The sequence below is a fragment of the Giraffa tippelskirchi genome, chromosome 5 (genome assembly GCF_054371585.1).
Source record: "Giraffa tippelskirchi isolate mGirTip1 chromosome 5, T2T-mGirTip1v1.2.pri, whole genome shotgun sequence".
NCBI classification, from domain to species: domain Eukaryota; kingdom Metazoa; phylum Chordata; class Mammalia; order Artiodactyla; family Giraffidae; genus Giraffa; species Giraffa tippelskirchi.
In genome coordinates, this window is record NC_137279.1 from 75,142,800 (window position 1) to 75,165,345 (window position 22,546).

At 40.2% G+C, this 22,546-nt stretch overlaps 1 protein-coding gene across 4 annotated transcripts in view; it reads left to right on the forward strand.

Moving 5' to 3' along the window:
- Nucleotides 1–19,967, forward strand: part of LEMD1 (LEM domain containing 1) — a 30,637-nt gene extending 10,670 nt beyond the window's left edge. For all 4 annotated transcript variants that reach the window (XR_014053922.1, XR_014053921.1, XR_014053920.1 and 1 more), the window contains 2 exons: nucleotides 18,451–18,527; nucleotides 19,485–19,967. Coding sequence is in view for 1 of the 4 variants with exons in the window: in XM_081491106.1 (XP_081347232.1) it covers nucleotides 18,451–18,527; nucleotides 19,485–19,683 (276 nt within the window). In the remaining 3 variants the exon portion in view is untranslated. The remainder of the gene's footprint in view (nucleotides 1–18,450; nucleotides 18,528–19,484) is intronic.
- The last annotated feature ends 2,579 nt before the right edge of the window (nucleotides 19,968–22,546 follow it).

Here is a 22,546-nt window from a genome sequence, read left to right on the forward strand (position 1 = left end):
GGTTCTAGGAATCTGTGGTTTGGATCAATCCCTACTTCCACCCTCTGCCCAGGAGTGTTCTAGGCTGTCAACTTTTGAGGGTGAAACACTGTATCCGAATCCTCTGTGTTTAATTCAATGCCAGGCATGTGTGGGTTGGGGCAGTCACTCAGTCCCTGTTGCTGAACTGAAGGGAAGCTTAGCCCTGCACTGACAATGATCTGGCTTTCTGACTTCCTCGCCTGTGCCGCCTCCTGGACATACCTTAATGTAGTTTCTTGAGCGACAATGCTTAGGTCAGAGCAAATTAATGACCATCCAGGGAATCGTGACAACAGAGCTTCCACCGGATCTCAGTGCGTGAGTTAGTGACTATTTATAGTTCTTAACTGTATATAGGGTATATACAGTTATACACCCTGTATATAAGGTGTTGTGCTAGACCTTCTTTAGGAAGAAAATAGGTGCAAAAGGAGCCATCTGTCTTGCAGAAATTTAAATAGAGCTCTGGAAACAAAGAGCATGTATATAAAAATTATGGACTCTACTGCCTGGGTTCATATCCCAGTTCTGCCACTAACTTGGACAAGACACTTGCCCTCTCTGTGTCTTCATTTTTTCATCCATAAATATGGGTGATAATAATCAAAACTTCATAGAATTTTGTAAGGATTAAGTTGGAGTGGGTAAAATAGAGAAGTGATGGCATATAATGGGTTACATAAGTACAAATAAATAATATTCTTATTAATATTATATAGAAAGCATGATATTTAATTATCTGTGATACAAAGCAATGTACTTAGTGAAAAATAATATAATGGAAATGGAATCTTCAGTATTGAACTCCCAAGTGCCATAGAATGTGATTTACAGTTGTCTACAGGTGATGCTATTGGTAAAGAACCTGCCTGCCAACACAGGAGACTCAGGAGTCGTGGGTTGGATCCCTGGGTCCTCAAGATCCCTTGGAAAAGAACAAGGCAACTCATTCCAGTATTCTTGCCTGGAGAATCCCATGGACACAGGAGCCTGGCAGGCTCGTCAGTCCTTAGGGTCGCAGACTGAAGCAACTTATCACATCACACACAAATGTATTTATATAGCTAAATATGCAGATATAATTAAAGATTGCTCTCTGTGAGTGCTGTCTGTTGAATGAGGCAGATCAAACTTTTTAAAAAAATGTTATATGTGCTATCTCAGTACATAGGATTCCTTCTTCTCAATCTTAGGTTTAAATCTATCTCCTGCCTCTTTAAACATTTTTTGAATAATTTATTTTGAGATAAGTTCAAACTTGGGGAAAGTTGCAAAAACAGTATTGGGTTAGCCAAAAAATTCTTTTGGATTTTTCCATTACATCTTACAGAAAGACCCAAAAGAACTTTCTGACGAACTCAATAGAATTCCTACATCCCAGAAAATCCAATGGTTACCTTCTACCACGTTTAAAAAAATTGAACTATGGTTGATTTACAACGTTGGTTAGTTTTAGTGATTTAGTTTTTGTATATATACATATATGTTCCTTCTCCTTATAGGTTATTACAAAATATTGAGTATAGTTCGCTATGCTATATAATAGGTCCTTATTTTGTGTGTGTGTGCACATATATGTGCATGCACACACATGCGTGTAACCCGCCATTATGTCTTTCTGAACCACTGAGAGCAAACAGTAGTCATACAGCCCCTCAGTTCTCCAGCATGTATTCTGCCTACCCCTAAGGGATTCTTTCCCACATAACCACTGTGTAACACTCCAAATAAGGAAATGCACATTAATTCAATGCTACCATCCAATGTTTAGATCCCATTCAGATTTCACCAACTGTTCCGATTATGTCTTTTGGTTTCTGGCCCAAGGCCAATCCAGGAACACGTGTTGCCTTTAGTTGTCAAGTCTTTTCAGCTTCCTTCAATCTGAAACAACAGTGCCTCAGTCTTTCCCTGTCAAATGTCCTTGACTGTTTTAAGGAGGATAAGCCTTTCATCTTGCAGGGTGATTTTTCTTTTGGCTTTCATTCAGGCCATGTATCCGGGCAGGAATTCCTCAGAAATGGTGTACTGTTGTCATTCTGTCCCACTGCTGATAAATGCTACCCTTAATCACCTGGAAAAGTTGGTGTCTGTCAGGTCTCTCCATAAAGCTATCATTTCTCTCTTTGGAATTGAACACAGTTTTGAGGGAAAATATTCTGAAATGATACCTCATCAAACCCAATATTCATTAGCCCAGTACTCAGAAATGACTGCCTAATTCAACTTCCATCATCAGGATGGCCCATTGAAAGTTTCTATTTCTATTATTTCTTCTATGTTTATTAGTTGGTGTTTTACTGTAAGGAAGACTTTCCCTTCACCCTCATTTATTTATTTGTTGGTTGGTTGGTTTGGTTTCCCTGGTGGCTCAGACGGTAAAGAATCTGCCTGCCATTGCAGGAAACATGGGTTCAATCCCTGGGTTGGGAAGGTCCCTTGGAGAAGGAAATGGCAACCCACTCCAGTATTCTTGTCTGGGAAATCCCGTGGATAGAGGAGCCCAGTGGGCTACAGCCCATGGGGTTGCAAAGAGTCAGACATGACTTAGTGACTAAATAACAACACGGGGTGATTAATATCCCACATGCATCGCAGTGAAAATGATACAGAACAAAACAAACAGAAAAAGACATGGATACTGTGTCTTTTTGACATGTTCTCATCATTCCTTGAGCATTTCCTTAATTTCTAAAACATAACAAGATGTTTCAGACCCATCTTGTACTTTTTCTGCCCCAGGAATGCTGGCTCCTTTTACTGCAGAATGATATTCAGAAACCAAGATCTTCAGTGAGCTCGCTGTTACTGGGGAGTCATTGCTTCTAGGGCCTCTCAGTGGGCAGAGCTAGAAAATGTTTGTTTCTAGTAACATAGACTTACACATCTATCACTATTTTTATATCTCTCTATACATACATTTTTAAAGTATGAGTCCATACTGGCTTTCGATTACAATCCAGCATTGCAGTATTCTTTCTAACCTTTCCCCTTTCTGTGTTTGTAAGTCAGTTCTCTGACAGGGAGAAACCTGCCTTCCATTAGCCTCAGTGTATTTACATTTTTGTTCAATTTTCTAATTCTCTCAGCTTAAGCAATTTCAAAATCATAATAGCCAGCTCCTTCTCTGCATAGCCCCCATCACTACTTCCTTGGCCCCTGGACAGGCCAACACCTCCATGGGGCCCTCCCCTTACTGTCTTTCTGTCCTGGTACAGAGGGCACACTAAAGCCTCCAAGCTGTTTCCTCCCCTTCGGTTCCTGTTCTTCACGCATCAGGTACCCCCGAAGTCCCCCCGGACACACAGCCCCTACTCCATGTCCTTGACCCTCAGGCAGGCTGGCACTCTGAGTCTTTGTCCCCCTCCCGTCTTCCAATGCAGAACACACTGACAGCCCAGGGAAGGAAAAGGAAAGGAGAGAAAGCATCATGTCTCTTTCCCATTTCTGATTCTGAGATCAGTTTCAATGTCTTTGTGCCAGGACTTTCATAGGATTTTTTGCTCTCTGTATCTCAGTTGCTATTGTTGCTGATATGCCTTGTAGGCCTGTAATTATCGTGTACAGAGCCTACCCCAAGCGCTGCAAACAGAAGACCCTATATACCAAGGGAATCTAATACTCTTAAGACTGCCATTAAATGTGTGCTCTGAGTTGCATGTAAAGATTTTGGGAGACCATAGTTTCTTAATTAATTGAGAAACATCCTTATTCTCAATGACAGTTGTATATTCAGTTGAGTCAAAGTGAAGAGTAAATTGCATATTCTATAACTACTTAATAAGCCCTTTGTTCTTACCTATGACATGTGCTAATGGGAGCTAAATGCCATCTTTACAAGGAATGTAATTTAACATTGTTCTTCTAAAAATACTGACCTCCTGGTAGATATGCTTAATAATCAATGTGCCTTTATCTTATTTCTTTTGCCTTTATCTTATTGGCTACATGCTGGCTCTTTCTATGTAGTAAAACCCAGTTTTTGAAATATAAGAGCAGCAGGAAGAGACAGTAAAACCAAACTCTGATTATACTGATTCTAAGCTGATAATAAAAGTAAACATTTATTTTCATAAAACAAAATTATGAGCAGTGGTGATCTTTTTCTATAGGAAAAATATGTATTTGTTTAGGATGTACATCTTTCCATTCCTTTTCATCTAAGAATATAACCACACTGACTTTAACTAATTTATAATTTGCCTTTAGAGTTAGATATATGTATCCATTTGAGGGATAAGAATTTCTCACAGGAGGACCCATGAGTTATTTTAATTTCTTGGGACTTGTTAGGGCTTTGTGAGCACCAGGAACTATTCATCACAATTCATGAGTATAGGCATGATTTACTAGAGACAATTATTGATTATGGAATTTCCTATCCGAAAGGCTTCTTGGAGGAGGCTATATGGTTCATCTTACAGATGAAGTAACAAGCAGAGAGGAGATATGGCTTGCCCAAACCACGCAGAGTTAGAAGAAAAGTTGGAATAGAATTCCAGCCTCCCAACTTCCATTCTATTGCCCTTTCCAGTATATCAAGCTTTCAAAGGGGCAGAAAAACAACCAGGCACCTGAGTAGTGAAACAGCTCCCCCCAGTGTCTCTTTTGTTTGTATCGCAGAAGGATTCCGTGTGTTCACCCGTGGAAGCAAAGGCTTTCTGACGATCGCTTTGTAAAGAGAGGCACTTGTCATCCATCCTTCCATTCACTCATTAAACCATGCTACAGAAATCAGGAGAGTTAAAATGGGCTGATGTATATGCATATGGGTACCCAGAACTTTCCCAAATGGACAAAAAAAATTGAAACCTGAAAAAAATTTTTTGACATTTTATTATAATGTATCTTGTGCATCTAAAAAGGTATAGAGAATCACATGAGTAGATTCCCACTCCAGAAATTTAAAAAATTATTTCTAATTCAGTTGAAGACCCCAATGTATCCCTCCCTGACCATATTCCCTTCCTGCCTTTCCCCAAGGTAGCCACTAACCTGAATTTTCTACCTTTCATTCTTTTCCTTTTCTTTACAGTATCCACAAATTTTAGTTTCTCATGATTTTGGATTTTATTTAGGTTATATCACAATGTAAGTATTCTTCTGCGGTGGTGGTGATTTAGTCCCTGAGTTGTGTGCAACTCTTTGTGACCCTATGGGCTGTAGCCCATCAGGCTCCTGTCCATGAGATCTCCCAGGCAAGAATACTGGAGTAGGTTGCCATTTCCTTCTCCAGGGAATCTTCCCAACCCAGGGGTTGAAAGCATGTCTCCTTCATTGCAGGTGGATTCTTTACCATTGAGCCACCTGGGAAGCCCAAGTATTCTTCTGCAACTTTCCTTTATCATTCTGTATTATGTTGTGAGCTTCACTCAATATCTGTTGCTCTAGTTCATTTTTATTGCTATATAGTTTTCATGAAAATATATCTATCCATTCTTTATTTATTGGACTTTTCAGATCATTTCAAAGTTTTTCTAATACAATCAGTGCTGCCACAAACACTGTGGCACATGACTCATTGTGTACACGCACAAGAAATTTTTTCTGATTGAAAGAATATACCGAGAAGTGGACCTGCTCCACTAGTAGTGGAATCGAAGGATATAGCTCTCTTCAACTTAAGAGAATATGCTAAGTTGTTCTATAAAGTAGCTGCAACATGTTACGTTCCTACCAGCGGTATATTAAGAACTCCATTTTTCTAAATCTTCTTCAAAGTGTAGCACTGACAGATTTAATTTTTGTCAATGTAGTGGGTGGAAGATGGTATTTCATTGTGACTGTAATTTGTATTTTTCTTATTGCAAGTTGAGCATCTTTACACATGTGTATTGGTCATTTGTGTTTTCTCATCTGTGAAACGCCTGTTCATGTCTCTTGCCCATTTTTTTCTATTAGATTGTTTACCTTTTTCTTATTGATTTGTAAGAAATCTTTGTATATTTTAGATACTAATCCTTTGTCAGTCATTAAGTGTAGAATGTATCTTCTAGTGGTTTGAGATTTTTCTCTTTTTTTGTGAGACAAGTATTTTTGCAGTAGTTTTAGGTTCACAGCAAAATTGAGAGGAAGGTAGAGATTTCCCATGTAACTCCTGCCCCTTGACATGCATGGCCTCTCCCATTACTAACATTCCCCATCAGTAGGCTTGTCTTTTTACTTCTTTCTTGGTGTCTTTTTAAGAAATGATTTAACAGAAAGTTTCCAACAAAGAGTTCCTGTTTGTTGGAATTCCATTTTGTTGGTAAGTTCCTTCACCTAGAAATACCAAATCTCAATGTTTTACCATATTTGTTTCATAATTTTGTCTATTACTGTTTCTCAAACTAAACTGTATACATTATGACCTTTTACTCCCTCCCCAAAACTTTATTATGTATTTTCTTAGACTAAAGACATAAAGGCAGGAGTCCCCAACCACCTGTTAGCAACCAGGCTGCACAGTAAAAGCTGAGTGGTGGGCAATTGAAGAAATCTTCATCTGCATTTACAGCTGCTCCCCACGCTCTCCCATCACCCCTAGATGGGACCGTCTAGTTGCAGGAAAACAAGCTCAGGGCTCCTACTGATTCTGCATTATGGTGAGCTGTCTAATTATTCCATTACAATCGCAATGTGATGATAGTAGAAAGAAAGTGTACAATAAATATAATGCTCTTGGATCATCCTGAAATCACTTCCCTCCCTCCCCAGTCTTCTACAAAAGTGGTCCCTGGTGCCAGAAAGGCTGGGGACCACTGCACAGAAACATTCACAATGCAATGACAGGAGTCAGACATTTTTAAAAATTGAGGCTAAATTCACATAATGCAAAATTTACTATTTTAAAATGAACAATGGCATTTAGAACGTTCATAATGCTGTGAAACCACTACCTCTATTTAATTTCAAAACATTTTCATCACTCCAAAATAAAACTCAGTACCCAGTGACCAGTTATTCCCCACCCTGCTCCTAACAACTGTTTATATGCTTTCTGTTTCAATGAATTTACTTCTGGATTTTTCATATGAATGAGATCATTTAGTATGTGATGTTTTGTGACTGACTTCTTTCACTTAGCATAAGGTTTTCAAGGTTCATCCATGCTGCATGCAGCATGTATCTTTTATGACTGAATAATAGTCCATTGTATGTGATTGAAGTGAAATTCGCTCAGTCACATCTGACTCTTCGCGACCCCATGGTCGATACAGTCTGTGGAATTCTCCAGGCCAGAATACTGGAGTGGGTAGCTGTTCCCTTCTCCAGGGGATCTTCCCAACCCAGGGATCAAACCCAGGTCTCCCACATTGCAGGTGGATTCTTTACCAACTGAGCTATCAGGAAAGCCCATTGTATGGATATACCACAATCTTTTTATTCATTCATTCATTCATGGACATTTGGATAGTACTACCTTATTCATGTACAAATAGTTGAGTGCCTGTTTTCAGTTCTTTTGGGTACATACCTAGGAGTGAAATTGCTGTATCATATGGTAATGGCTCCAGCATTTTCCCTCTACCCTTGTATGAGGGTTCCAATTTCTCATATCCTTGTCAACACTCCTTATTCCACTCCAAGTTTCTTAATAGCCATCTGGTGGGTGTAGTATCTCATCGCAGTCTTGATTTGCATTTCCTTAATAATTAGTGATGCTAAACCATCTTTTCAGGTTATTTCCCATTTGTGTGTCTTCTTCAGAGAAATGTCTACTCAAGCCATTTTAACCAGGTGGTTTGTTGGGTTTTTTGTTATAAGACTTTATATATTCTGAATACTAGACTGTTACCAGATATATGATTTGCCAATATTTTTCCCCATTCTGTAGGTTGCCTTTTCACTTTCTTTATGATATCTTTCAACATCACAAAAGTTTTCAGAAATTTGATTATGACATATCTTGGCATAGCTTGCTTTAGGTTATTCTGTTTGGAATTCATTCAGCTTCTTAAATCTGTAGATTAGTTGCTGTTGTTATTCAGTTGCTAAGTTGTGTTCCAATTCTTTGCAACCCTACGGACTGCAGCACGCCAGGCTTCCCTGTCCTTCACCATCTCCCAGAGTTTGTTCAAATTCATGTCCTTTGAGTCCGTGATGCTATCTAACCATCTCTTCCTCTGCCACCCTCTTCTCCTTTTGCCTTCAATCTTTCCCAGCATCAGGGTCTTTTCTAATTAGTCGGCTCTTCACATCAGGTGGCCAAAGTATTGGAGTTTCAGCTTCAGCATCAGTCCTTCCAGTGAATATTCAGGACTGATTTCCTTTAGGATTGACTGGTTTGATTTCCTTACTGTCCAAGGGAGTCTCAAGAATATTCGCCAGCACCACAGTTCAAAAGCATCAATTCTTCGGTGCTCAGCCTTCTTTATGGTCCAACTCTTGCATCCATTCACGACTACTGGAAAAACCACAGCTTCAACTGTACAGACATATGTCAGCAAAATGATTTCTTTGCTTTTTAACAAGCTATCTAGGTTTGTCATAGCTTTCCTTCCAAGGAGCAAGAGTCTTTTAATTTCATGGCTGCAGTCACTGTCCACAGTGATTTGGAGCTCAAGAATGTAAAATCTGTCACTGTTTCCACTTTTTTCCCTTCTATTTGCCATGAAGTGATGGGACCAGATGGCATGATCTCAGTTTTTTGAATGCTGAGTTTTAACCAGCTTTTTCACTCTCCTCTTTCACCCTCATCAAGAGGCTCTTTAGTTCCTCTTCACTTTCTGCCATTAGAGTGGTATCATCTGCATATCTGAGGTTGTTGATGTTTCTCCCACCAGTCTTGATCCCCGCTTGTGGTTCATCCAGTCTGGCATTTAGCATGATGTACTTTGCATATAAGTTAAATAAACAAGTTGACAATATACAGCCTTGTCATACTCCTTTCCCAATTTTGAACTAGTCAGTTGTTCCATGTCCGGTTTTAACCATTGCTTCTTGACCCTCACACAGGTTTCTCAGGAGACAAGAAAGGTGGTCTGGTATTCCCATCTCTTTAAGAATTTTCCACAGTTTGTTGTGATCCACACAGTCAAAGGCTTTTGCTTAGTCAATGAAGCAGAAATAGGTGTTTTCTAGAATTCCCTTGCTTTCTATATGATCCAGTGAATGTTGGCAGTTTGACCTCTGGTTCCTCTGTCTTTTCTAAGCCCAGCTTGTACATCTGAAAGTTCTTGGTTCACATACTGCTGAAGCTTAGCTTGAAAGATTTTGAGCATAACCTTACTAGCATGTGAAATGAATGCAATTGTCCAGTATTTTGAACATTCTTTTGTACTGCCCTTCTTTGAGATTGGAGTGAAAACTGACTTTTCTAGTCCTGTAGATTAGTGCCTTTTGTCAAATTTAGGACGTTGTCAGTCATTATTTCTCCAAATACCTTTTTTAGCCTGACTTCATCTTCCTCTGCTTTAGGGACTCTAATTACATACATGTTAGACATTATAATCCATTAAGACTCTGAGACTTTTTTTTAGTCTGTTTTCTCTGCATTGTTTGTTTTGGATGATTTATATACTTCTATCTCCAAGGACATTGATTCTTTCCTCTGTTTTCTTCATTCTGCTGTCAAGCCCATCTAAATAAATTTTTTATTTTGGTTGTTGAATTTTTTCAATTCTAAAATTTACACTTGATTTTCCTGTATATATTGTATCATTTCCGTAGAGAATTAAAATTTTTCACTTGTTTCAAACATGTCTCATTGTTCCTTGAAGCGCTTTGTGAAAGTTACTCTAAAATCCTGGTCAGATGATTTTAGTACTTGTGTCAACTTGGTGTTGGTCTCTGTTAGTTTCTTCTCACCTGAGTTATGAGGCTCCGGATCTTATTTAAATCTTTTGTTTTAGCAGGCCTGCTCGTGCTCCACACTGGTGGGAAAGAGGAGGGCCAACGCTTTGCTGTCTGGTGCAGGTAGAAGCCCAGGGTCCCCACTGGGCCTCCACTGCTGCCCTGGTGTGTGTATGCACTTTATTATTGCTGGGCTGCAAGGAGTGAGGCTCACATGTGGCCTACACTGACACACCCAGCTGGGGCCGGGGGTTCTGACACATGGAAGTGAAAGTCCAAGCTTCCATGTGCCTTAGTGTTGAGGGTGGAGTATGCTGTTTGTCGGAGTAGGGCAGTTACTGTCAAAAAGTCTTCCGTCTTACTAGACTGTTACTTTTCCTTTTCTTGGTCCTTTGGGTTTTCAGTGAGCTTTCTGGGGGTCTGATTGCAGGTTATGGCTTTTCTAGCACCCAGTCCAGGATTTGCAAACTGAAAAGAAAACTCAAATATCATTCCTCAGGTTCCAAGGTCCCTACCCTATCTGCTTCTCTCCACCTCTCAGAGTCTTCTTACGCTTGCTTTGTATATAACATCCCCTGGAGAAAGAAATGGCAGCACACTCCAGTATTCTTGCCTGGAAAATCCCATGGAAAGAGGAGCCTGGCGGGCTACAGTCCATGGAGTCACAAACAGTCAGACACAGCTGAGTGACTGAACACATATATAACATCCGAGGTTTGGACTATACTTAACTGAAGAAAGTGGGAGAAGTACCTCTATCCCATTTTATTCTCAGTACCATTTTGAGCAGTCTGTCCTTTCTCTTCTTATCTGCAATGTTAACTCTCATCATATATCAAATTTCTAAACATACATGGCTGTTTTAAAATGTACACAGGATTTGTTTTAATCGAGTATGGTAAGGTGACAGACATAGACAACTGCCTTTGAAAGAAGAGTTTATTGCCTACAGTTCCCAAGAGGAATGGGCACATCATGCCATGCTCGGCCACAGGTAGAAGCATCAGAATGAGGCAGGAGAGGGGAGTGAAAGAAAGCATGGTCTCATGCCTTTAGTGTGATGTTTGCAGGAAGGAATGGGTCAGGCAAGGTAAGCATTTTAGGATTAGCTAGTTTGAATAACTTCAAGTGGGCTCTGGGCTATAGTATAGGGTGATCCCTAGTTGTCCAATATCGGGGTCAAGGCTGATTCACAGCGGGAGAAAAATTAGCTTGGTGTATGAGAGGTAGATAGGGAGGTGGTTATGGATTGGTGAGTTTGGATTGGTTGGTTTGCATGTGAAACGTCTTGCTTTACTATCTTTAGGAATTACAGAGCCCTTTGAGAGTCAGTCTCTCCTGGATTAGCAAGGCCCCAAGATGTCACAGCATCATAAAACACAAGAAATAAAAAACTATGATTAATATAATGGGGTCTCTATTCTGATCAATTCGTCTTACTTCCCTTAGCATACCTTCCCCCACCTTGTTTTTAAATGGTGTATTCACTTATCCCTTTGTACGTCTATACAAATTTTAGAATAAGTTTATCAAGTTCCATGAAAAATGCAGGCTGGAATTTTGATTGAAATTGTATTGACTTTATAAATTAATTTGGAAAGAGCTGGATCTTCACTCTGTTGAGTCTTCCTGTTCGTGCTCTTTACATTTGTTGAAATTTTCTTTAATGTCCTTCAGTAAGATGTTATTACTTTCTCAGTGAAGGTCGGGCTCATCTTTTGTTAGCTTTATTAGGTGCTGTGTTAGGTGCTGTGCTGCGCTGTGCTGTGCTTAGTCATTCAGTCGTGTCCAACTCTTTGGGATTACTATTGGGGATAGTATCTTTTTAAATTTATGTTTCAAATGTTTAGTTGCTTGTAGATAGAAATGCAGTTGACTTTGGTATATTGATTTTCCAACAATGAACTCTTTGCAATCATAATCATTTTTCTGTAAATCTCTTTAGTTCATTTTGGTTACCTTTAATTTCTTTTTGTTTTACGGTGCTGCCTAAGACCTCTTTATTACAATATTAAGTCAGAGGGATAATAGCAAGAATTCTTATTTGGTTCTGATCAAAAGAAAATGTTTATGACATTTTCTTTTTGAGTATGATTTTTGGTGTAGGTGTTGGAAGAAACCTTTTAACAAGTTAAGGAAATTCCCATTCTATTCCTGGTTTGCTGAGAATTGTTTTAAAAATCAAGAATGCAAATGATCACAAGGTTTTTAACCTTTCTTTTGTTAATGTGATGCAGATTATTAAATTAATTCAAAATCATTACTTAAGTTAAAAGAACACAATGTTTTAGATGAGAGCTTTATTAAATCAAAGTTGAGGTAAAAACAATAAAGAGTCTGAGATTACTGTAAAATCTTTTATTAACTTTATCATTTTAGTCAATAAAGGGATTTGGGCTAACTCAATTTTAAAGAGTTCTTAATCAAAAGGTTTTTTCTGCCTTTAAGCAGGGTTGCAAACTGCCAGTTTGCCAAGTCGTTGGTAAAAAGTCTGGTTCTACATATAGGCCTTTTCCAAAAAATTGCTTTAGTGAGTTAGTAAATCACTAATTGCATTAGTGATTAGGAGAGAATTTCATCTCCACCCCCAGGAGCTTCACTGCCTCTAGACTCCCCAGAGTCCAACAGTTAGAAGTCATGGGAGGATAAGAGGAAAAAAGGGTGGGAAACCCAAAGTGCAGCACCCCTTTGATTGCCTATAATTGTGGGTATCAGCCTATGACCTTTGTGGCTAGGTTTGGGTCTACATTGTAAAATACACTTCTTGTGGAAATGCAAACAAACTTGCATTTCTTTATGGGCAGGTATGAATGGCTTTAGTCAAGGTAGATTATTTTTCAAAAGCGAATACATTTTGGGCGAGTAATGATTTAATGAGGATACAAAATGATTATTGTTCTTTCTGGCTCTAGATAATTGCCCAGTGTTTTATAGTTAGCCATAACAGAGTATGACATAATATCTCATACACAATCCACTTTCACATTCAATATGATATATATATATATACACACACACATATATATAAGTAGCATCACCGACTCGATGGCATCACCAACTCAATGGACATGAGTTTGAGTAAGCTCCGGGAGTTGGTGATGGACAGGGAAGCCTGGTGTACTGCAGTCCACGGGGTCGCAAAGAGTCAGACATGACTGAGTGACTGAACTGAACTGATACATAAGTAGGCCAGAATTAGCACAAAATAGTCTACCTGGAAAAAGCTTATTAAAAAGCCAATTTATCTGAAATAGTTAAGAAGAGATCTGATGGTTACAAGTGTTACTTCTTCAGGAAATTAACTGATGATTGGATAATTTATCAGTTAACGATATCAGTTTTCAGAACTATGTTTTGATGTATTCGTAAAGATGAATTTCCCCAACAGAATGATTCCAAAACTAAAAACCAGAAAGCATAGGCATTGAAGCCAGAACATCTGAATTTAAATTACAGCTATTCCTTTCACTAATTGTGTTCAGTTCAGTTCAGTCGCTCAGTCGTGTCCGACTCTCTGCGACCCCATGAATTGCAGCACGCCAGACCTCTCTGTCCATCACCAACTCCCGGAGTCTACCCAAACCCATGTTCATCAAGTCGGTGATGCCATCCAACCATCTCATCCTCTGTCATCCCCTTCTCCTCCCACCCCCAATCCTACCCAGCATTAGGGTCTTTTCCAATGAGTCAACCCTTCGCATGAGGTGGCCAAAGTATTGGAGCTTCAGCTTCAACATCAGACCTTCCAATGAACACCCAGGATTGATCTCTTTTAGGATGGATTGATTGGATCTCCTTGCAGTCCAAGGGACTCTCAAGAGTCTTCTCCAACACCACAGTTCAAAAGCATCAATTCTGCGGCGCTCAGCTTTCTTCACCGTCCAACTCTCACATCCATACATGACCACTGGAAAAACCATAGCCTTGACTAGACGGACTTTTGTTGGCAAAGTAATGTCTCTGCTTTTAAACATGCTATCTAGGTTGGCCATAACCTTCCTTCCAAGGAGTAAGCGTCTTTTAATTTCATGGCTGCAGTCACCATCAGCAGTGATTCTGGAGCCCAAAAAAGTAAAGTCTGACACTGTTTCCACTGTTTCCCCATCTATTTCCCATGGAGTGATGGGACCAGATGCCATGATCTTAGTTTTCTGAACGTTGAGCTTTAAGCCAACTTTTTCACTCTCCTCCTTCACCTTCATCAAGAGGCTCTTTAGTTCTTCTTCACTTTCTGCCATAAGGGTGGTGTCATCCACATATCTGAGGTTATTGATATTTCTCCCGGCAATCTTGATTCCAGCTTGTGTTTCTTCCAGCCCAGCATTTCTCATGATGTACTCTGCATATAAGTTAAATAAGCAGGGTGACAATTTACAGCCTTGACGTACTCCTTTTCCTATTTGGAACCAGTCTGTTGTTCCATGTCCAGTTCTAACTGTTGCTTCCTGACCTGCATACAGGTTTCTCAAGAGACAGGTCAGATGGTCTGGTATTCCCATCTCTTTCAGAATTTTCCACAGTTTATTGTGATCCACACAGTCAAAGGCTTTGGCATAGTCAATAAAGCAGAAATAGATGTTTTTCTGGAACTCTCTTGCTTTTTCGATGATCCAGCGGATATTGGCAATTTGATCTCGGATTCCTCTGTCTTTTCTAAAACCTAAATTGTGTTTTCTTTTCTAAAACACTAAATTTTCTAAAACACTAATTGTGTAATCTGGGGTAAATAATTTAGCCTATAAGTCTCTATTGCTTCACCTGTAAAATGGTGAAGATTAGCTCTTAGAGTTGTTAGAAAGATTAAACAAACTGAGGCACGTTCAGTGCCCAGGATAGTCAACATTCAGGCACAGTGTTTCTAATCCCCTTCCAGTGAGGCAGCACCGTCATCATGCAGGGCAGCACAGTGTAAGGAGGACGGATTCCGTGGCTGCACCGCCTGGATTGGCCATTGGTCCACCCTCTTGCCAGCTGTGTGACTATGGGCACACTACGTAAATCAGCGGTACTTCAGTTTTCTCATCTGCAAAATGGGCATTGAAAAAGCATATTCCTCACAGGGTGGTCGGATCAAATGAGTTTATTTCTGTAAAATGCTTAGAACGGGGACTGGCACATGGGAAATGCTATGTAAGCGTTAGCTGGTATTGTAGTGAGACACTCATGGTTTATTGTACTGGTATATCTCAGAACTACTACATTTATATCTACAGTTGATCAGTAATATGTGGATGAGCATATTTTTCTGATTTCACTGCTAGCGGTGTACTGAAGAGGGTGGAGCAGCAGAGGAGGTCATGCATTCCCTCAGTATCAGCTGCAAATGCTCTGCAAAAGCAGCTGCCTTTGCAGAATCTAGCTCCGGGCATAGGGAGAAAGGAGCAGAGATATTCCATTTCCCCATGGGTGCCATTTACCCTCACTAAGCCACGGCTTTAATGAGCACCAGTACTTTTTAGTTTCATTGTAAATGGTGTTTACAGTGAAAATCATATTACAGCAACATTAAAGGAATTGTTCAAAGATAAAAAATAAATCAACTACAAACATGCAAAAGCTGATTTAATTTTTTCAATTTCCCTCCAGTTTTTGTTTATGTGCACATGCAGTATGTATTTACACAGCTGTCATCAATGTGCACATAGCATTTTGTACTTTATTGTGTTTAACATTAGCTGATAACTCTTTCCCTGTTATATAGTCTTTATTATTATTATTGATGGCTGCAGAGTCATGTTGATAAGCATAATTACTCTTTTTTTGAAAATCAAAATGTTCACCTCTTACATACTGTAGGAGAACTCTAGAAATACAAGTAAGGGCAATAAATTATAGAAGAAAAGGAAATCAAAGACTTACACCTCCTATGACAGGAGGAAAGATAGGAGGGGAGTATGTGATTGCCTAAGAATTGTGAAATCCTATAATTTGATTTTGCAACAGATTCCTACCCCAATGCTTTACTTAACATATCTATTTTTAAATGTAAGAGAATTGAAAAGAAATTGCATGTGATGGGTACACAGAGGTTCATTATACTATTGTCTACTTTTGTATATGTTTGAAACTTCTGTAATTAAAAAAGGTTTAAAAAAAAGAATGTGCTTATAAAAGATTTTTCCAACCCCCTCGGAAATAGTTTGAGTGTCTCTTGGTGAGCAGGCCCCTGCAGCCCACACATGTGGGGGTTTTCAAAGTCCTTCTACCTTCAGAGCCTGTCTTTCTTCCTCCAGGAAACTGATGTAGTGCAGGTACGGTGATGTCCTCGCTGGGAACAGTGCTCCCCCAGACATGGTACACTTGTGCCAGGTACAGCTCCTACCATCTGCAGAGACCCTGCCCAGATATCACTAAACCACTGTTGAAAACATCTTGTTTAAGAAGGTGGGGTAGTGGGTAGAGGGGAATGGTGGAGACCACAACTGACTCACCATTGGTGGTCTCTGCCAGGAGCGGGTGGCCCCCAGTAGATGCTCATAGAGCAGGCCAGGCCCTTCCCACCCCACCCTGGGCTGAGACCATCACACCTGCTGACACAGCACCCCCTGAAGGTGGTTGTTCAGACTCACTAAGTTGTGTGTTCTGTTGGGTTGTCCTGACGACACACTTGCTAAAACCAGGGTTCTCCTTCCTCCTGCTAATTCTGTGATTCGCACAAGTACCCGGCTGCCTCCCTCTCCTGCCCCACCCTCCATCTCACTCGAGTCTATCTTACTACTGCTATCAGAATGCCTCCTTTGGACTTTCCTTCTGGATCTTGTTCTGTTTGTTCTGTGCAGGCGCGGGTCAGTCCTCCCTTGTCTGAGGCAAGTCCCCTCTTGCTCTTGGCGCCTTACTCCCTTACCCTCAGCCAACAGCCTCCTGAGGCCTCTGGAGGCATGGCAGCTGTCGGAGGCTCCTGTTGTGTTCAGGGGTGCTGGGCTCCTGGGAGGGGGACAAATATCTACCCTCAGTGGTAGATAATATGGCTTGATTAAAGAGAAATAGAAAATCAAGCCAACCTGCTGTACACTTTAAATTTATACAGTGATGTATGTCAATTATTTCAATAAAACTGGGGCGGAAAGAGAAATAGAAGATGGCTCTGTGAAATCCAACAGATAGTCTGACTGGGGAAAAGGAAGTCAGTGCAGAATACACACAAAATCCCCACACTCAGCGATGAGCTGTTCAGGACAAGCATGGTGTGGTGGTCCCTTTGAAAATCCTCACTGCCAGCATGGGGACTGGTGCTCAGCAGCACAGTACAAATGCTTGTTGAACAAATAAATAAAACTTCAGGGCAATGAAGTCAGGTATAGAATATGTATATGAGGGTCAAAGAAATACAGACCAGATGAGTGATCTGACTGGATAAGAGCAGTAAAGAAGGCTTCTTGTAGGAGGGAAATTATTTTTTAGAAGCTGAAGTGTAGAGAGGAGTCTGGTATAGAGTTCCATTGATAATACTGAGTGACCTTAGACAACTTACTTAACCTTTCTGTGCCTCAAACATATGATCTCTAACATGGAGCAATGAGTGGCTACCAGATGAGGCCAGGGTGGTCTAGGAGGCTCACTGCGTTCATGGGAAATGGAAGCTAGAATTCGATAAACGGCGGTCAGCAATACCATCTGACAGCACATCTTCACTTTCCTAAGGGTCACCCCCTGGACTCTGCAGACGTTCGGAGATGATAAGGCCTATGTCTTAACTATGAATGGATGGTCAAGGAAAACCAGACATATGAGGAGAAACAACAACATTAAATTAATAATAGTTATCATTATCACAATCGTTATGACTAACATTTATTGAATGCTTACCACGTGCCAGATGTTTTCATCACTTCATACAATATAAATCACTTAAGCTGTACAACTCTATTTCTCCGAGAGGGAACAAAGGCCTAAAGAGCTATACCTTTTGACTTCATTGAAAAATATACCAGTATGAAAGAAATTTGGGGGATTCTCCTTCTATCCCTCTTACAGAACATTTTCATTTTTCTAAATTATTTTCTAATCCATGTTCATTGCCAACTTGTCTTTTAAAATAACTTTATTATTTGTATAAAAATGATACTGGCTCATTAAAAAAAGTTTCAAGCAATAAAGAAGTACGAATAAGAGAGAAAAGAAAGAGCTGATATTTAAGAACAGAATGCTGCTGGTATCACATGACCCTCGTCACTGGCATGTCTGTTGTTCGTGTTGAGTCACTGAAGTAAAATATTACTCTACAGAACTTGGATGTTTTTACTAATTATTGAATAAAGGAAGGCTAACTTAAAGTTTGTGTTACGAGGTACTAAACTACCCGATGGGCTTCCTAGGTGGCACAGGGGTAAAGAATCCACCTGCCAATGCAGGAGATGCAAGAAGAGTGGATTCAATCCCTGGGTCAGGAAGATCCCCTATGGTAGCAAATGGCAACCTGCTCCAGTATTCTTGCCTGGAAAATTTCATGGACAGAGGAGCCTGGAGGGCTACAGTCCATGGGGTCGCAAAGAGTCAGACACAACTGAGCAACTGAGCACACACACACACAAACTACCTGATATACCAAAAACTTATCAGTTCTCAGATTATAGGACTTTTCCTAGAAAACAAATAAGATTTTTTGTATAAAATATTGGAAACTATAAATTCTTGATATTTTTTTCTGTTCGTTAGAGATGCAAGACTGCCACCAGGAAACCAAAAGCCGTAGAAATCTTCTGCTCGGATTCTAAGTGCACTGAGGGAAAAAGGTAGTGCTTTTCTTAACATATGAGAGGATATGTATGTACATAAGATATGAGTCTTATGCAACTCCTGGAAAAAAACTCATTATTCAGATTTCTATGAAGGGTTTGAGTCTGAAAAGAATGTGTTGAGACAGGAGAAAGATTGGTGATCTCTCACAATTTCAAAGTCTAAGGGGCCTTACAGACTCTGCACTTCACTACTCGTATTTAGAGATAAGGAAATGGGCCAGAGAAGCTGAGGAGGATAGCATAAATCACAGTAAGCTGAGATCAGAACCCAAGTCATTTAGAAACATTGGTAGTCATTTAGAAACCTTTATTCCTATTGGTGGGGAAGGGAAAAGGAAAGAAAAAAAAAAGAGCAAGGAGTTGAAATATGAGCTCAAAACAGGATGTTTTATGGGTCATAACAGTAACGCTTTCTGGTATTCTTCCTAGGAAGTATACGGAGCCACCAGGGAAGTCCGTATACTTCCTAACTTCTGAATAAATTTTGGACGATTGCCAGGATTTGACTAGCAGATCAGAAATTCCCCTCTTTCCTTTGGCAGTGTAAAATAAGCGGATTTCAAAAGTAGTTCCCATCTCTTCCCTGAAAAATCAGTGCTTATATCTGTGGAGAAAAGGGAGAGGGCCAATGTACAGATGCCCCCATCAGCAAGTACCCATCCCCAGTGGGCACCAGGGGACTGTGAGGCCCTGAGCCTGGCCTTGCACCACCATTGGAAGATGTCACACACGGGGTGATAAATACACGTTCTGTGGGATTTTGGAGCTCTCGCATCTTGGTAATATCCTGTTAATACTGCTCTTTGAAATTAGCTTAGGTTTTAAATGAGCAGAGGGTTCCTTCCTGAAGCCCCACCATCGGTGCTCCCTTGGGCCCAAAGCCCCACGCACTTTAAGGGGTCCTCAAGTAGCAGTTGTACACAACCCTAAAGGCCACTACTCTTTTCACAGATGTGCTGCAAGAGCATCAAACATCAGATACAAAGCACTGAGTAGCCTCAAAGAGAAAGCCGGCCGCAGAGTGAACAGGAGAGCTGGGAACAGGAACCTAGAAACGTTTCCAATGGGCTTGACACTTGCTGTGTTTGGCATCTTCATTATTGTGATATTTGTCTACATAACTATGGAAAGGAAGTCACTCTTTGGTTAAGCGCTTTAGAAGCAGAGTGATGAACACGTGCCTGAGTATTGCTCCAAGCCCTCCTGCTTCAGGAGGGAACAGAGGCTACTCTCAAGGTGGAGACCCAGCTGCACAGCCAGGTAGTCTTCCCTTGCCCTGCGCTGAGCTGAAGATCTGAGGCCAGGCTCCAGACAGGTGGAAGGAATGAGGAAGTGAGCCAGGCATTCATGTCAAAGAGCTTGATAGTAGGAAGTTCCCCGAGTCAGGTTGGCCATCATTAAAAGTACTTTCACATTTGTGCAGACCTCTCAGAAGGAAACTGTGCCTGGAGTTGTTCTTTTTAACTATGGTGATAAGCCGTGGATCACATTTTATTCACTCTTCAAATTGGGTAGTCAACTATGGGGAAGGCCACAACAGGTGATGAACAAAAAAGGAAACGTATCTGCTTTGGCAAACACAAAGAACTAGCCGACACCACCAGTAACGAAAATCACTCAGAACAAGATTACATTTTCACCACTGAACTTAGAAAGGTTTGAAAAGATTAAGACCTGGTGAGGAGTGCAGTGATCACGGCCCTGGGAGTGGGCAGGAATGAGCAAGCACCTGAGCTCCTCTTTTTCTTGGCTTTGTGAGCTTGAGGGAAGTAGTTGTCTTCTCTGAGCTTCAGTTCAATTTCTGACAACAGGGAAAAATAGACGCTTAGGGTGACAGAGGATGAGATGGTTGGATGGCATCACCAACTCAGTGGACACGAGTTTGAGCAAGTTCCAGGAGTTGGTGATGGACAGGGAAGCCTGGCATGCTGCAGTCCATGGGGACACAAAGAGTTGGACACAAGTGAGTGACTGAACTGAACTGAACTTTTAGGGTGGTGAAGAATTTGAAGAAATTGCACATATAAAGTATTGATGTAATACTTAGTGTTGTCCACAGCTAACTGGTAGAAGCCCTCAATAAATGTTCAATAAATGCTTAAGCACTGTTATACTTTGGCATAATATTTCAGCTTCTGGGAAGAGCTACTTCTAGACAGAGAGAAGTCTTAAGTACCAAGAAGTTAGCTGCAGCAATTTTCATGACAGTCAAAAGGTAGAGCCAACTCAAATATCCAACAATAGAGGAAAGGCTTAATAAGTTGAGGCCTAGCCTCTCAATAGATGACTGTATAAGAATTAAAAAATTAAAAAGCTTATCGTAACAGAAAATGCTTATTTAAAAAATTTTAAGCAGCTTTATTGAGATATAATTTACATGCCATACAGTTCACCTAATGTGTACAAGTCAATGATTTTTGGAGTATGTATAGTTGAACAACCATCACCTATTCATATTTTAGAATATGCATAGGTATACAACCATTACCACAATCAATTTTAGAATATTTTCAGCACCCCTAAAATGTTTTTTTTTTAATAATAAGCAAAAATGATGCAGATTCATTACTATTGTATTATCACAACTAAACAAAAACAACACTGGAAGAAATATGTCAAAATATTAATAGTACTTCAACAATAGGACTCTGATTTTATTTCTACTTTTCCGTTTCTAAAGATTTCTATAAGCAAAGTGTGTTGATTTATGTTAATTCAGGAAATGTGTTAATTCAGGAAAGTTTTAATTTAAAAAAGGTAGACTGTATTACAGTTTGACTGTAAGGAACATAAAACTCAGTAAAGCTGGCTTAAACAAACAGTATTTATTTTTATCTCTTAAAAACAAATTTGGAGCTTAAAGCATATAATACTATTAAAAATAACCAAATGTAATATGATCCTGATTCAAATAAACCAACTGTAGAAAAAATTATGATCATGAAAATTTGAAACTGACTAGATATTTGGTGATATTTAGAGATGCTCGATCTTATTGAGCATCAGCAGCTATTCTGTGACTACAAGTTAAAAAGCATAAGAGGAAGGCTAAGAGAATCGCAAAGACATTGGCCTGCTGTCTTTAAACTCCTGAAATTAGTTCTGAAACTCAGCCCATTGCATTAGTATTTTAAGGCAGAACTTAGGAACTCACCACCTCCTATCCCCAGCTCGCAGTATGAATTTCATTCAGAACAGTAAGCCTTCCCAGGTGGCTCAGTGGCAAGCAATCTGCCTGCCAGTACAGAAGACCCAGAAGATACAGGTTCGATCCCTGGGTCAGGAAGATCCCCTGGAGGAGGACAACCCACTCCGGTATTCCTGCCTGGAGAATCTAATGGACAGAGGAGCCTGGTGGGCTATGGTCCCTAGGGTCTCAGAGTTAGACATGACTGAAGTGACTTAGCATGCAGAACAGTAATGGAGGCTAGGAGAGTGGGCATTTGAAATTTAGCAGCCTCTGTTAGAAAAGGGAGTAGAAGATTGAGCATAAGAACAGGAGAAAGCAACCTATAGTGATGGCCACATGTTCAGTTGTCAATAAGATAAAGCATAAAAAATAAATAAATCTCTCCTAGAAAGCCTTCTTCAGTACTTTGAATCTTTGCCAATTACTTCTTGTAAATTAGAATCCTGGAATCAGTCTCAGGAGACTGAACAAGATCTCTAATTAGTGCCTCACCACTCAAGATACAGTCTCCAAACAGCAGCATTAGCAGTTCAGACCCTACCCCAACCTACCAAGCTGGAATTTGCATTTTAACAGGGTTCCAGGATTCCTATACATATTAAAGTTTGAGAAGCACTGCTGTAGTTCATGCCAATCAGATGCTTATGTAGGAGGAATCCTAGCTCAAGCCTAAGCTAGGCTGACCCTAAGCATCAGGCCAGAAGACCAGCAGGGTGGGTCCATCAGGGTCCGTGCACACCGGGGACTGCTTACCTCTTTGAGAAAAACATGTCTTAAAGGAAGAGACTCAGGGATACGAATTTGATCTCAGGAAATGTTTCAC